Source organism: Stigmatopora argus, chromosome 6, assembly GCF_051989625.1.
Source record: "Stigmatopora argus isolate UIUO_Sarg chromosome 6, RoL_Sarg_1.0, whole genome shotgun sequence".
NCBI lineage: Eukaryota > Metazoa > Chordata > Actinopteri > Syngnathiformes > Syngnathidae > Stigmatopora > Stigmatopora argus.
Window position 1 is genome coordinate 10985200 of NC_135392.1, and position 14901 is coordinate 11000100.

The 14901-nt window shown below is 40.4% G+C and overlaps 2 protein-coding genes and 1 long non-coding RNA gene across 4 annotated transcripts; 1 reads left to right on the plus strand and 2 right to left on the minus strand.

Moving 5' to 3' along the window:
* Positions 1-1682: 1682 nt before the first annotated feature.
* cytl1 (cytokine like 1) lies at positions 1683-3466 on the minus strand. 2 transcript variants are annotated; one of them, XM_077603703.1, is made up of 4 exons: positions 3144-3466; positions 3019-3063; positions 2365-2511; positions 1683-2289 (listed from the first exon to the last, which is right to left on the minus strand). In XM_077603703.1, the coding sequence occupies exons 1-4, from the start codon at positions 3288-3290 to the stop codon at positions 2188-2190; spliced, it is 441 nt and encodes a 146-aa protein (XP_077459829.1). In that variant the 5' UTR covers positions 3291-3466; the 3' UTR covers positions 1683-2187. The 2 variants fall into 2 exon arrangements, with proteins under 2 accessions (XP_077459829.1, XP_077459828.1); XM_077603702.1 differs by having other exon boundaries at positions 1683-2511.
* A 142-nt stretch (positions 3467-3608) lies between these two features.
* On the minus strand, positions 3609-14656 carry LOC144076120 (limbin-like). Its single transcript, XM_077603704.1, has 23 exons — positions 14211-14656; positions 13884-13959; positions 13082-13221; positions 12921-12977; positions 12658-12844; positions 12468-12568; positions 12298-12363; positions 12067-12201; positions 11744-11883; positions 11340-11664; positions 10921-11160; positions 10010-10185; positions 9747-9906; positions 9230-9406; positions 8834-9126; positions 7944-8118; positions 7600-7743; positions 7009-7236; positions 6710-6930; positions 6557-6644; positions 6288-6463; positions 5711-5794; positions 3609-5402 (listed from the first exon to the last, which is right to left on the minus strand). Exons 1-23 carry the CDS (start codon positions 14442-14444, stop codon positions 5009-5011), a joined length of 4017 nt encoding a protein of 1338 aa, XP_077459830.1. The 5' UTR covers positions 14445-14656; the 3' UTR covers positions 3609-5008.
* LOC144076121 (uncharacterized) lies at positions 10731-11919 on the plus strand. The gene is made up of 3 exons (XR_013300738.1): positions 10731-10863; positions 10999-11103; positions 11284-11919. It is a non-coding gene; the product is annotated as an uncharacterized LOC144076121 (long non-coding RNA).
* Positions 14657-14901: the final 245 nt, after the last annotated feature.

Below are 14901 nucleotides of genomic sequence, written 5' to 3' on the forward strand. Positions count from 1 at the left end.
AACATATATTTTAAGCGATTTCTTATGCCGACTAACGAGGCGACACATCATTTTAAGATGTAATAAAAAGTGCCTAATGTGATGGAAAATTGCCCGAAAACCCAATAAAGCAGAAGTGAATCACAAACTACATCAGTGATTCTGTACCGTAAATAGGTTTCTGATCTGTACTTTACGGGCTCTTTTTGTTTTCAACAAGCAGAGAATGATTACTTTGATCCCCACGGGCAAAGCTTTTGTGCTTTATGTAGGCTCACGCAACATTAAATTGGGAAATTATCTGAATGCTGACTTAACATTTTGTTCTCATTGCCTTAATGATACAAAACGATGTAAATTCTGCAGCCCAGTAAAAATTATGATCAATAAGCACAGTAATTAAACTTTATTACCACTTTTTTTTTTTAACAAGCCTCTTGTGACTCACTAACATTTTGCTGTTGGCAAGGTTGCTTGGTTCCTTCATTAGAGAGGGGCTATTGAGGACCGGACTTGGCCACACCTACGCCTAACTCTAACCCCAACTCTAAGCCTAACTCTAACTCTAACCCTAACCCTAAACCAAAGCCTAAAATTAACCCTAAACCTAACCCTCAACCTGACCCTAACCCAGCGCGGTAAGGAAACCCTAACGGTTAGGGACTAATAGGGGCTCTCGAGGACCGGACTTGGCCACCCCTGTGCCAAACTCTAACCCTAACATTAACCCTAACCAGAGCCGTGAGGCCAATGCTCTAACCCAGGGGTGTCAAACTCATTTTTTTGGGGGGGCCACGTTGTAGTTTCGATTTCATCCGCAGGGCCAGTATGTCTTCCGACTAGGCTGCCAAAATTGATTAATAAATTGACAGCTTTTTCAATTGTGCTGATCGATAGATCATTTTTGGACAAATTGTCTGCAATTATTGATTTAAAATGAGGAAACACAGGAAATATTCCCTATACATCTATAATCTTCATTTGAATTGGATAATGAAACAGAAAGTTGGCACTCATGATTTACTTTCCCGGGGCACACAAAATGATGCGGCGGGCCAGATTTGGCCCCTGGGCCGCCACTTTGACACCTGTGCTCTAACCACTAGCGCCACCACTATATATATATATATATAAATATATATATAAATGTTATGAAATGTGTGTAACATATATAGATATGTGAAATAAGTCATTTGTTGCTAAGTTATCATAAAAAAAGAATTTTCTTACACAGTGCAGATCTGGACGTCTCCTGTCGTACACATTGACATTGCACCTGTCCACTCCTTCTTCCACCCTGCCGATCATAGGGTAAAACATTCAGATTTAATCGGACTCAGTTCTAAATGACAGTCAAAATTCACCCCAAACCTTCAGATGTGAATCTGAATTTCACCGTTCAACCAGAGAAATACCCAAATTCCCAAAGGTTACAGGCAGGCAGAAAATCAAAAAAGAAATCAAATACAAAAAAAATATTATTTTGAAAAAAGTTTCACTCACTGCGTATTTGAAAATGATCAGAGAAAGGCTATCAAAATGGGGCTCTGTACAATAGGCAGGGCCCTTGACAAATGGATAAATATTATCGATATTAGTAAGATAGTTATGTGGGTCATGCCAGGAGTTGTACTGCTACCCCCTACGATGTAATAATAATACTAAAAGCTTCAAAGATTTTCCCAACAGTAGCAAAACTGAAAGATTAGTCAGTTGATTTATGAAGAAGATAAATGGACATATAGACATTAGATAAAATACATTTTAATGAAATATAGTGCGATAGTTGAGTATAACAACAAGTCTTGGTTTAATGTAATAGAGGAAAGGGAGTAAAAGCCTTGTTCATATAAATGCTGCACAAGGGTTATGGCAACGCAGCCTATTTCACTTAATGACATCCAAAACTTTGATCAGCCCTGGCAAGTAAACAGAGGCTAAGGCCCACTCGCGAGCAATCCTTACTGGTTTATTATTTCAAGGTTAGCGTCGGCATGGTTGGCATTCAGCAAATTTCCTGTGGAAAGTTCTGTCGTTCTTGCAGGAATGTAACCATGAATGTCCACTAAACACGTGTTTGCACGAGTCAGCGCAGCGTGCTGTGGGGCTTATGACTAACTACACTGCAGGGTGTGGTGTTGAAGTTTATATTCATGCCATGACGTGAGACTGCTAATTGCTGCTCTAAAAGGCTACTCTTTGTGTTGCTTATCTCTCCTCCTGCAGAAGCTGAAGTCGGTCCTCTGCATAGTGTGGCCTGCTGTGTCCAGTGTCGATAGCCTCGCAGTCATCTGTGAAAAACACCAAGTCCTGCCAAGGCAATAAAGACCCAAGGTCACGTTTACCATGCCATAAGAATTGATCGGAGATTTGAGATGCGCTCACTCGATAGCAAATTCTGGTGATGATGGAGTACAAGTTCTGGATTTTCATTTTTAGCAGCATTATCCTGGGTCGCTCTCTGCAGTATTGACTGGGGTGGTTCATAAGCACGTAAAGGAAGTCACGGAGTTTGGTTGTTATGCAGGAGTTCTACAACGAGAAAGCTACATTAGTCACAAATGGTGTCTGTCTCCAGCAGGGATTGTCAAAGTGTGGCATAAGGGCCACTGTTGGTTCAGAGGCCCCCCCTTGTGTTCCCAAAGAAACACAGAATGAAATGTTCAAATGCCATAATATTACAGTGTTTTGGATTTTTATATATTCAGTCCCCACTATGTAGAGTTTGCATGTTCTCCCCGGGCTTGTGTGGGTTTTTTCCGGGAACTCCAGTTTCCTACCACATCCCAATAACCTGCAGGGTAGGCTGGTTGATCACCAATTCAGGGTGTCCCTCCTGCCCATAGTTAGCATCCCCTGTGACTTTTGTGAGGATAAACAGTACAGAAAAAATAATGAATTGATTCCGCTGCGGACCAATACAAACTTGGCAGTGGACCACAGTTGGCCCCTGAGCCCTAGTTTAGACACCACTCTCATTGAATGTTTTTTGTGTGGGAAGACTGTTGCAGGTGTAGAGTATTTGAAGTTGTAACTCACATGAACATCAAGAAAGATGACCGGCAGGACCTCAGCACATGTTTTCTGACAGAACAGAAGATAAAAGGGACACATTTGAGCAAGTTGACAATGCAAAAGAGTGGAAAAAATAAGGGTAGGCTTACTGTGCGATGGTAAGTGTGGATCTTATCCAGCAGGGTCATCACTTCTTTGCTCAGGCTCAGCGCCCTGGAGTAACAAGTCGGAGGCGTGCATTGGGACAGACAGACAAAGCTGAAGAGACACAAAGCGATTGCCGATCCCGCTCTCATATCGAAGGCGCGTCGGTTCAGTCTGTTGCCTGCTGGTTAGTGCAAGTGTGGGTGCACAACTGGTGCGCTCCACCACAGAAACAGGAATTGAAATCAGAGGGCGATTTGCTTCACTTTAAATGAAGTGGTCGAGGGGGGTGGGAAACATGTGGAGGATGACGTGGAGCATAGCAATGCCAAGGAAAACATCTGACCACCACTGCGACAGTTTTTTCAAGGGGTTACTTAAGTGCTGCAACTTTTTTTTTGAAAGTAAACTTTCTGCAATAAACATATCAAGTGAAGGTGAATAAAATCTTAAAGATGCACAACCACCAATGGGCATACTTTTCAGCTTTAATTTATAACGGAGATAAATCAGTTATAGTATAAAAATATTTCATTTTTATAATAGTCATTAAAGTTTTGATAGTACCGTATTCAGTATGTTCGAATAAAATCAAAGTAGCAAAATATTCAACTTGATATTTTATAATATACACAATTTAAAATGTATGATATAACCAAAAGAAAATTGCAACCAACACATTTTAGGATCATATTGAAATCTAATACGATCCCTAATTAGATACGCATTTGGGAAAATTAAGGAATGTTTGATTTTGAAAACAAAGCCTACTAAAGTCTACCAAATAAACAGTTACTTTTCAAAACATAGTACTCATTTGCTGAAAACAACACTAAACATTATCCTGACCTCAAGATCTGTTTTAAGATCGAAGTCCATTTTTAAAGGGATAGGCAGATGGGCAGGCAACTTTTGTAGGTGTGCCATGCAAACCAAAAAACCTCAAATGCAAAGTTTGCAAAGGTCACACTAAAACATTTGGCATCTGTCTGTCACATAGCTGTCCATAATTTTGTTTTTCTCCCATCTATTTGTAGGGATTTTGAAAGGATAGTCACTAACAACGTTTAAGCCTGTGCCACGCATCTGTTGTTCATCACACAAGTTTTACAAAGCAAAAAAGAATGACAATGGATTTAACTACAAGTTCAAATGAGATGCATTACAAAAATAAAAAATCTGGAAGGCTACAGATGTTTCTATTAAACTCATCATAGCATTCAGAGACATCTTAAATGCATGAAATAGAATAGTCAATAACCTGAAGTAATGGACAGTATTAAAAGAGGTAAGCCAGCATTATGCGATGTTTTCGGCAAAAAGAAATATGGAAACAAAGGATCATTTCTGGCGGCCCACCGGCGCAAGTGGTTAGCACGCCAGCCTCACAGTGGGGGTCCTGGGTTCAAATCCAGGTTGGTCCACCTGTGTGGAGTTTGCATGTTGTCCCGGCCCTGCGTGGGTTTCCTCCGGGTACTCCGGTTTCCTCCCACATTCCAAAGACATGCATGGTAGGCTGATAGGACACTCTAAATTGCCCCTATATATGAGGTTTGTCTCCTTGTGCCCTGCGATTGGCTGGCAACCAATTCAGGGTGTCCCCCGCCTCTGGCCCGAAGGCATCTGGGATAGGCTCCAGCACCCCCTCCTTCCATGACCCTAGTGAGGATAAAATGATGATGATTTAGATCATTTCTTACAATATTTTAGCAATGTGCTAAATGTACCTATTTGCTTTTTTAGTCAATGTTTTATTGAATTTTATCAATATTTTGAAACATTCCTAATATTATTGAAAATGTTTTGGAATCAAGAATTGTGAAATTATTTTAATTCTGTGCTTGAGTTGAATGTAAGGTTTGTTTAAATGTCACGTTTGGGGTGTTGGAGCCACATAACCTCTCTTCATATTTAGGAAGTTCCTCTTCCTTTTTTTCTTGGGAGAGTTAATACTAATGTGGGATTGAGATGGATCTCGAAAGACAAACAGCTTTTCACCGGTGTCCTCGTAGATCACTTCCATATTGGCAGAGGTTGGAATCATGTCTTCTGCTGAGCTTTGCGGTGTTTCATTGCCTTGCTCCGCGTTGCTTTGATTGGGAGGCTCAGTGTGCTGCTGTGGGTTTTCATTGATGGCTGATTTATACTTGGGCAGCGTTCCCATCATAAAGCTGTCCTCCTTCCTTTTAACCGCAAATGGCAGATGAGAAGTGGGAAGAAGTCTTTCCATTAGGCTTTGCCTCTTTTCCTGGAGTTTGTGAGATCTAGAGTACAAAGGAGCTGCTGTTTTGAAGGCCATCATGTTCATGTGCTTACCTCATACATGCACACCTCTGATGAAATGCATAATTTACCTTATTTAAAGACAAATATACAGTATATAAAAGTATTTCCCCTTCATGAATTCAATTTTTTTGCTGTTTCTTTTATCACACATGATTTACGGCGGGGGTGTTCAAACTTTTTTTAAATCCAAGATCTACTACTCAAGGAGTTAACCTTCCACAATCTATATTATTTTTACAGGCCGCTGGTAAAGCTCAGCAATTATGTAATAATATACCTCACTTACCTTTCAATTTCCACTCTTGGCATGCTCAGCATACTTCTGTGTAAAAGGTCCTCCTTCAGTTTGATAGGAAGATGTAGATTAGGCCTGGCCAGAGAGACATTAATGTCAGTAATGTGCTATAACTATATAAAGATGACATTACAGTATAACGAACATTGCCACCATGGTAGGATAACCTTTCTAAAATAGGTGAATCTTTTTTTAAAAAAGGCCAGTACAGCATGTTTATACAGTGAGTACATTTACACAGTGAAATTAGATATTTCAAAACCACAAGTATTCTGTACAAAAAGGCTGTTATTTTGCTCAACATTGTAATTTGTCCATTCCTGACCTGATTTTTTGTTACTTTCCAAAAATTTCTAGTATATAATTAGGTATAGTATTTGTAATCAGTTCATTAAAAAAACATAAAAAAGGAGGAAAACAACTATTAGAAAATATTGAAAACTGAATCTTACTTTTTCAACAGTATTATTGTTTTTTTAGGAGTTAAAATTACACCTAATGTATAATACTGTAATTTCAGATTTGTTCTATTGTAATGACATATTACAAATATTATCGTAATGCTTACCCAAAATGCTCCTGGTCAGTGGATGAGGAACAGAGCTGATGTTTGGGACAGAGAGCATCAGTGACAGAAAGAAGTTCACTTTCGGGTATCGTGGGGAGCAGTAGACGCAGAATCTCGAGGAGAATCTCAACAGACATCTGGCACTGTTTTGCTAGTTGTGATGCAAAAAGCAAGTCCTGAAATACAGAAGTGACCACAAATAACAGCCGAGTTAAAAAGACACACGCACAGAAAAAGTAACATCGAAGATGCATGAAACGTGTGGGAACCTGCTCGCAGTTTGAATAGAGTCTCTTGAGTGCCAGTTGTTCTCGCAGATCTTCCACAGACTGAATGTCCGCTGACATCTGCTGCAACCTTCATTTGGAATATATTGAAGATTAATAAAAAGCAATCGTCACTCTGGGATTCTGCTGACCCACCTCGTGGCCAATACAGTGGTTACTTGAGGACACTTATTGAGAGCCTCCTCAAGGATGGTTGACATTCGGCTCTCCTGTTGCAGCCTGAACAGCTCTTCCCCGTCACATTCCTCTGCCAAATCACTGTGCTCAGTGTGTGTTTGAGTTGACCAGTGAACGGTTTTCAGGCGGTCCAGCTCTCCATTTTCTTCCTGGAGGTGTTGTTCTACTTCCTCAAGGCTCTGCAGGAAAACGGTAAAGCCACTAAAAGCACAAGGCAATACATTCCTCTAATTAAATCAGACAGCAAAATCTCCTACCAGGAAGTGCTTCCGTATGCTTGAGATCATTTCTTTTCTCGACAGACTTTTAGTCTCTTGAAGGTGTTGAGTTAGCAGGCTTTGCAGAGTGAGCAGCGCTCTAGACATCTCTGAGGCTTTGGTCCTCCTCTCAGCTTTTTGGTAGTGAACACCAGCCATCTGCACTGCCAGGCTGTCAGCTTGAGTGCGTAAATATCCCTCTCGCTCCTCCCTCATCTCCTCCTCAACCTGCAGAATATATTCGGTGAGCCTCACCTCAAATGATCTTCATGAAATACTAGATAAAAAAGCTCATAAAGAGAAAGTCTTTCACTACATTAACACTCAATAACCCATCATTGTTTGGCTTCCATTTCTGTCATATTGTCAACAAATTGGAGTCACTTTCTGCAATTTTGTAAGGATTTAGATGGAAGTCTTTAACATATTTTCTCAGTCATAAGATGTAACGGGGCCAAATATTTCTGTCCATATATAGTATTACGCCGTCAATAATTTTAAGTTTAAGCCATTTGACACCTGTTGAAATATGAGCATGACTGAACTAAAAAATAAATTTTACAAAAATCGCACATTATTTTTTACGGTTACCTTGTGTATGACACCATTATCCATCTCCCTTGCCCTTTCCTCCTCAAACAGTTGGATCTGGTCTTGAAGCTTTTTCTGTAACTGAACTATGTTGGACATGTTTTGTGTTATCAGACTGTCTTTCCCCCCAAAATTTGGATTTGTCTGCAATGAAATTGGAAAAAAGGCTATTATGACGTTCCAAAATAAATCTACGTATGATTATAAAGGAAAGCACTCTATGTAGTATGTATACTTTTGTCCAGTACCATTGTAGGAAAGCCATAAAACAATAAAAGAAAAATCACAAGGCAGCCCAGTGGACAAATTACAGAGAACCATGTTCATGATGTTCACGTGCTCACCATTTGTTGCTCAATGTCTTTCCTCCAAAGTGTGTGGTGAGTGTGAGTTTTAGTCCTGGAAATAGCATGGGGCAGCATGAGGCATTGGTCCATCACAGAGAGATACTTCTGGAACTCAAGTTTAATCCCCAGACGCTCATCGTCAGAGAGAGTCAGCTGAGACGAGCACAAACATCTGACAAGAACACGTGAGAATATTCAGGCAAAGTATGTTTCATTGTGTGTTGCTCAGAAATGGCAAATTTGGGATACAGGAAAGCCCATCTGCACAAAAATATTTGCTTCTGGACAGTTTCAAGCAGCCCAAGGGAACTGGCTAGTGATAAAAGTTCAATATTTATACTGTTCATTCGTAATTGTTTACTTCAGTAATGTCACTGCCTGGTTTGGATGCCTGTGGAGTGAGTTCAAGTAAGTGTAATTTGGTTCTCATTGCATTTGTGGGTTGCTTTATGATGGTTCCTCATTATTATTACATATATACGTATATGCAGGATGTCTCCCACTTTCAATTAGGGTTCCAAAATATATAAACAGCAATATAAGATCATTTATTCGAAGAAAAATAAAAGCTGGAGCTAAATAAATTGAAGGTTGGCTCTTGGATGGGAAAAAACATTTTCAAATATTCCTACAGCTAGCTAAAACAACTAGAGTTTAAATACTGATAAAAGAAATTAAATGATATCTTAAAAACTATCAAATTAGATTTGAACTTCCCAAAAACATTCCCCAAATAAACCTGAAGTTGTCAACACTTAGTAACCCTACTTAAAATGGTAATGGACAGTGATTGACTATACTGAGGATATTCTATCCAAATTGGGCAATGGGACCACCAATGTATATCCAATCTAAATACTGTCACATCATACTATTAATATAATAACCTGAAGAAAGCTCTACAGTGAGCCCTGAGGTCCTTCTGCTCTTGCAGCTCCCTCTCCATGGCTCTGTTAAGCCTCTCCCTGGTGGTGCTAAGTGTGTGTAAGGCTGATTTGCCTTCCTGTTGCAGCCTCTCTTGGCCCTGCAGGAGTGCGCTCCCTCCTTGACCTGATTCAGATTCTACCTGCAGCAATGAATGCTGAACGCTTGATGGCAGCATGGCGAGCAAGGCCTGCGTTGTAGTGGGCTGAATGGCTTTGACATCTGCCATGGAGCTCTGAATTACACGCATGGTCACCTAGAAAACAGACCGGGCAAGCAAATATATATGTAGTCTACGTAAATATTTTCAGGCCAGATGTAAATACATACTGTGTGTGTTGTGTTAAACGCTAGTTTACCTTGCGAATGTCAGCTGCAGCTTCCTCGTCTAAATTATTGATGAGCTCAGCAAGCTCCAAGCTATGAGTTGTCAGCAGGTCTTTCCAACAGGATAGATGGTGAACAACTTCTATGTTCCCATCTTGATTCTTAGAAAGTGCAGACAGGTCTTTCTGTCTCTGAACGTGGACCCTAAGCTTAAGAAGCGAGAACCCCGAAAGAAGAAAGCAATAGGAGTCCAAAGTTATTGCACGCTGCCCTAACAATAAATGAAACTGCACAAACAGTAATTAAAAATCTCAACAAACACAACAAAAAGTCGTGCACCAGCTGGATTTGGTGAGGGGTGGGGGTTTGTTATTAAAAATGACTAAATAAATAAATAGGCCTGCAGCAGAATTACTGTGCATCCACACATTGTTATGGCAATGTTCAAACCACATATTGTGCAGGCCGAAAATATATTGTCTCGGAAAACAATGTAGTGGTGTAAAAAAAATGAAATAATAGTATTAGTAGAAACAAAATGCTCCAAACCATGTCGGAGAGAAGCTCTCGTCTCTTCTTGACTAGTCCACAGCGCATAGCTCTTCTCTCTTGGTTCAAAGCCTCATCCAGTTTCTGCCTCACCATAATCAGATCCTTTTGGGCTTTTTCCTGTAGCTGAGTCAGCTGTTCGGCAGACACTGTGCCCCCTCTGGTGGAACAAATTCCAAAGTATGCATTAGTTTCTGATAATATGGGGAGAATTACAATGGGGCTATGAGGCTTAACAGGTGATAATATTGCTATAGCCGAACCTTCTGACGTGTGTGAACATCATGTCTAAATTGCTGGAGGTGCCAGAGAACGTATCAGAAATGAGACTATTGAGGCTGTGCAAGCTGTGTAACAGGAATTTCCTCTGTGCATGACGCTCAGCTAGCACATAACGCCAATTGGCAAGGATCACATCCAGAGTCTCCTCCAGCAGATCCTGGACATAGATGATAAATTCACTTATGTATATATGCTAACAAACACTCCCAGCTGAAAGATGGTTACAAATAGTTTTAACAAGTTTCAGTACTGAAAGTTTTCATAAAACCGACAAATTTAAAATTACAAATCAAATGATTAACATCCCACACTGTATATCATCACACATAGTATATTGGAAAAAGTAAAGGAAACACAGCCGTTAGGATAATTTAAATGGGACTGATCTAATAATCGAATATATATGGTGTGATGGCAAACCGTGACCCAATTTCAGAACGAGTTAACTTGAAAACGTGATTGTGATATGATTATTAAAAAAAAATAAAAAAATCACACTTTACAAATTTCAACTTGGTACCGCTCCCATTACCACATATCTTATGCATGAAACAGTGTAAAATATTTGAAAATGACTTTAGTGCATCTTTACACTGGATATCTGGCCAGACTATATGAGATACTCCAGTCTTTACTTTATATATTAGAGGTTGTGTTTTCCATATCTCCCTCCTCTACCACACCTGAATCAAATGATCAACTAATCAGCAAGCTGTCTAGAAGCTTCATACCAATCACGATTATTTGATTCAGGTGTGTTGGTGGAGGGAAACATGGAAAACAGACTGGATAGGGGCTCTCAAGGACCGGACTTGGCCACGCCTAATTTATAAAAGTATGAATGCCCACACAATTATGTATATATAATACGATAACTACACTAGTTACTTACCTGACATTGAAGGTAACTGTGCTGAAGATTACTAGCAGCAGTCTTCTCTAACTCGGCCATCTTTGTGGCTTCCTCTAGCTCTTCGGAGAAGATCTTATGAAGTTCCACACGCCGCCACTCGATAATTTGCCTCTGGACTTTTGCGGAAGCTTCTTCATGGCGGACCAACAAGATACGCTGCAGGTTAGCCTGGCTCAGTTTGTGCAGTTTCTCCAGCCGGACACTACATTGAAGGAGCTCCTTATGGATATAATAATAAGTGAAATTATTTTTTGTGGTAGTGACAGGTTTCATAATGCAATCTAAAATCTTTTGGGGTACTTTCTTGGCATGACTGAAACAAACATTCTTGAAAAACAACAGGTTACTCCAGCCATGGTATCTTTCCAGTGAGCCACCACAGCATCTATCATCACTACCTGTTGATCGGCATGTTGACAGATCAGTTCAGCGTGTGCCTTCTCTAGAGCCTCCTTGCGATGCTCTGCTTCCATCTCCTCCCGAGTCTCCTGGTTGCACTTGCCTGCAAGCACAGCCATGCGGGCACCTCGTTCCTCCTTCAGCCGACCCTCCATGCCCAGCAACTGCCCATGGATTACGCTGAGAAGTCTCTGCTGGGCTTGGTTGCTGACATGGCCACGGGCATGCAATCCTCCCAGCAAGACAGAGAGAACATCTTTGTAGATCTGAATCCGAGTAGTCTCCAAGCTGTTGGTGGCATGCAGCAGTGTGGCCATTTCAAGGCTATAGGAGAGAAAAAGACAGTCAAGTCAACTTTTAATCTGTTTAAAAATGGTCTCCAAATTTGGTCTGAACACAGTACTTCTCAAGTGCCTGGTTCATGTTGTGTGGTTCCTCCAGCACCATGATATCAACAATCTTGTCTTCAAAATTGGCCTCATCTTTAACATTCTCTGTCACGTTGGAGTCTGCATATTCGGGATCTGGATTGAACCTGTTTTTCTGAGGTATAAAATCCAATAAAAAGTCCTGCACTGAGCGACAATTTGTTTTTATTATTAATAGAAAAAATTCTCATGGATCTATAAAATCTTTAAAATTATGAAACGTTGCAAGCAAGATGTGTCTTGCAAAACTTTGGACTCTATCAAATCATCCTATAAAATAAGAATTCTATTAAGTCACCCTTTGCTGAAGAAGGTTCAGTCTGCTTCTTGGCCCAATCAGGTTTATGGCCAGAAAGCCCAGCAAAAGCAGCGCAAAAGACACAAAAAACCCAGCAACAAATCCAGCAAAGTGCACAACATGGTTTGGATGAATCTAAAAACAAACATACAAAAAAACATTGCATTCAAGTACACTGTACTGTATAACAATAATAGCTGTAAAATATTTTCACCAAACGGAACAATTTACCCTCGCCGTGGAATTAACATGAAGTGTCAAATTAGCTGTCAGTGGACCAAACATGCTGACATCGTTCTGTGGGGAACATGGCAAAAAAATGTTCGGAGTATAATTCATTTATTTGAGGAAGTGTGGATTGTCTACCAATATGTTAACAACAATGGCACTGTCAAAATTACCTGTGATAAGTTAGAGAAGGTGAGAAAAGCTGGAAGGTCCAGAACTCCACTCTTATGACCTTGTATTTGAGTTGTATAATTAAAAACAATTTGGGTTCCAGCTGAAAGGTAAAAGTCGATCTTCAATCACCTTAATATTAGTGAATACATAAACCTAATCATTTAGCTATAAACCACAAATGAAGCTTACCGGACAGAGAATCAATGGCAAACATTTGGTATCCTTTCTCAACAACTTTGCCTTGGGTTTTTAGGGGTATTATCCCGTATATGGAGTCCCGGATGGCCAACTGAGAGATGTTTGTGCCACCCAATGGACTCAGGTTGTGAACGAGCAGAAAAAATATCAGCCTCGGAGGCTCTGAATCAGCCAAAACCTGGGAGGGATGATCATATGACTTGGTTACATTCTAGAGCAGACTGCTACAGGTACTATGTGCATAGTCGACATACCCGGGCACACTTGTGAAACTTGATCTTAAAGGCGGCTAAAGGAGTCACACTCTGAAGCTGCAGAAACATCCACAACACTGAATTATTAGACAATTCCCCATTTCTACAGGAATACACAGTAAGTCAGTAACAGACAAGTTATGAATGATGTAAGGCGTCACCTGAGGCAGAGTGGGGTCAGAATTGTATCTGGTGAGCGAGCTCCGGCGATCTCTAAATTGTAAAATGGCTCTCATACGGCTTAAGGAAGCGTAGAAGGAGTGCCCCCATGGGTCAGGAGAAGCAGATGAAGAAATTGGCCCTTCAGGACAACAGGGATAACAGATGATAATCTTACCTAATGTGTCACACATTGCAGGAGCAATCTTTTTAACATTTGGATGTCTGATAACAATTGATAATGGATGGGCTACGTCGGAGACCTGAATGTTTTCAGACAAATAATAAAAAACTGAATTCCACATGTGTGCCCTTTAGATAAAAGTAAAAAAAACCAATAAGGCACTAGGTGCCCTTTTGTAACGGCACTAGGTGCCCTTTTGTAACAGCACCTATTCCAGTGGTTCTTAACCTTGTTGAGCTACCGAACCCCACCAGTTTTATATGCGCATTCACCGAACCCTACTTTAGTGTAAAATAAAATACATATATATTTTTTTCTAATTCAAGATATATAAATTCCTCACAGAACCGATTGGCCAAAGAATGTCATGTGATCATCTGCAGCTAGTGATGGTCAAGCGGGGCATGTTATCATGTATAAAAATGATGAGATGATGTGTCCCGTGGGAGAGGCTCCACCGAACCCCTGAGACCGACTCACCGTACCCCTAGGGTTCGATCGGACCCAGGTTAAGAACCACTGATCTAGTATTCGTTCATACATCAGCTGGGTAGCAGCCTAGAAAATTCTAACAGCTATTGTACCTGATGGGGCAGAATAGTAAGCATTTCCGTACGTACAGTGTGTATGGAGCCAAGGATCTGTCGGGTTCCTTCCAATGCATTTGGATTCAAAGTATCTGGAAATACTTTGTGGCTGCCCAATGTAAAACATACACACACACACACACACACACAAGCACACACATATACAGTATATATATACACACGCACACACACGCGCAAACACACACATACATACACACACGCATATACGTATACACACACATACAGTATGTATATACACACATACACGTACATATATACACACACAAACAAAAGACAAGATTATATAGATATTGTTATCAAATCACAATATAATCGGATACTTGCCATGAGGCTACTCACTCTATTTTCGTTGGACGACGTTCTTGTAGGCAGTGTGGAGCAGAAGGATGCATCCTGACCTGTTCCGTTACAAGGACGATTGGCGCAAACAATGCGTTGCGTCTCTACATAACTTTGAGTGGCGTCTGGGCACCAGTTTGACAATGAACTTGTCAGACAAAAGCACGACACTTGGAGGTGAACTAAAATAGACCATATTGGCACCTTTTCCGCCATCAAGTTTACCTGCAGCATTTGTTTTGGCTCTCACTTGTGAAAGCCGCTGGCCGATGATTGCGTCGTCTCTGGGGTGGGAATAAACTCTGAAAAGTTCATATTTTTACGCAGTTTGTATGAATAATGCAGAGATTAAAATTGTTGGTCAACACCCAGCCTTAAGGGACTCGGCACACACCCCACAACAATCCATTTTTCCAAATCACTTCTTCCATAAACAGTCCAAAAAGTTTAGGAAAGGTTTTAACGAAAGGTGATTTCCGGTTAACGGTTTCAATGTAAAACACATGAACCCGAGTAGTCCAACATTTATAGTTAAAAAGGCGCGTATACACGCATACATGGACATAAATACGTATTACATTTATTAAATTAAGTCATATCTGCATTCTTTCCTGCCTCAGACGATTTATCTCTAAACTCCAGAATAATAATTTGAATTATTTTGAAAGCAGATAAAATCTTGCTGCTGATT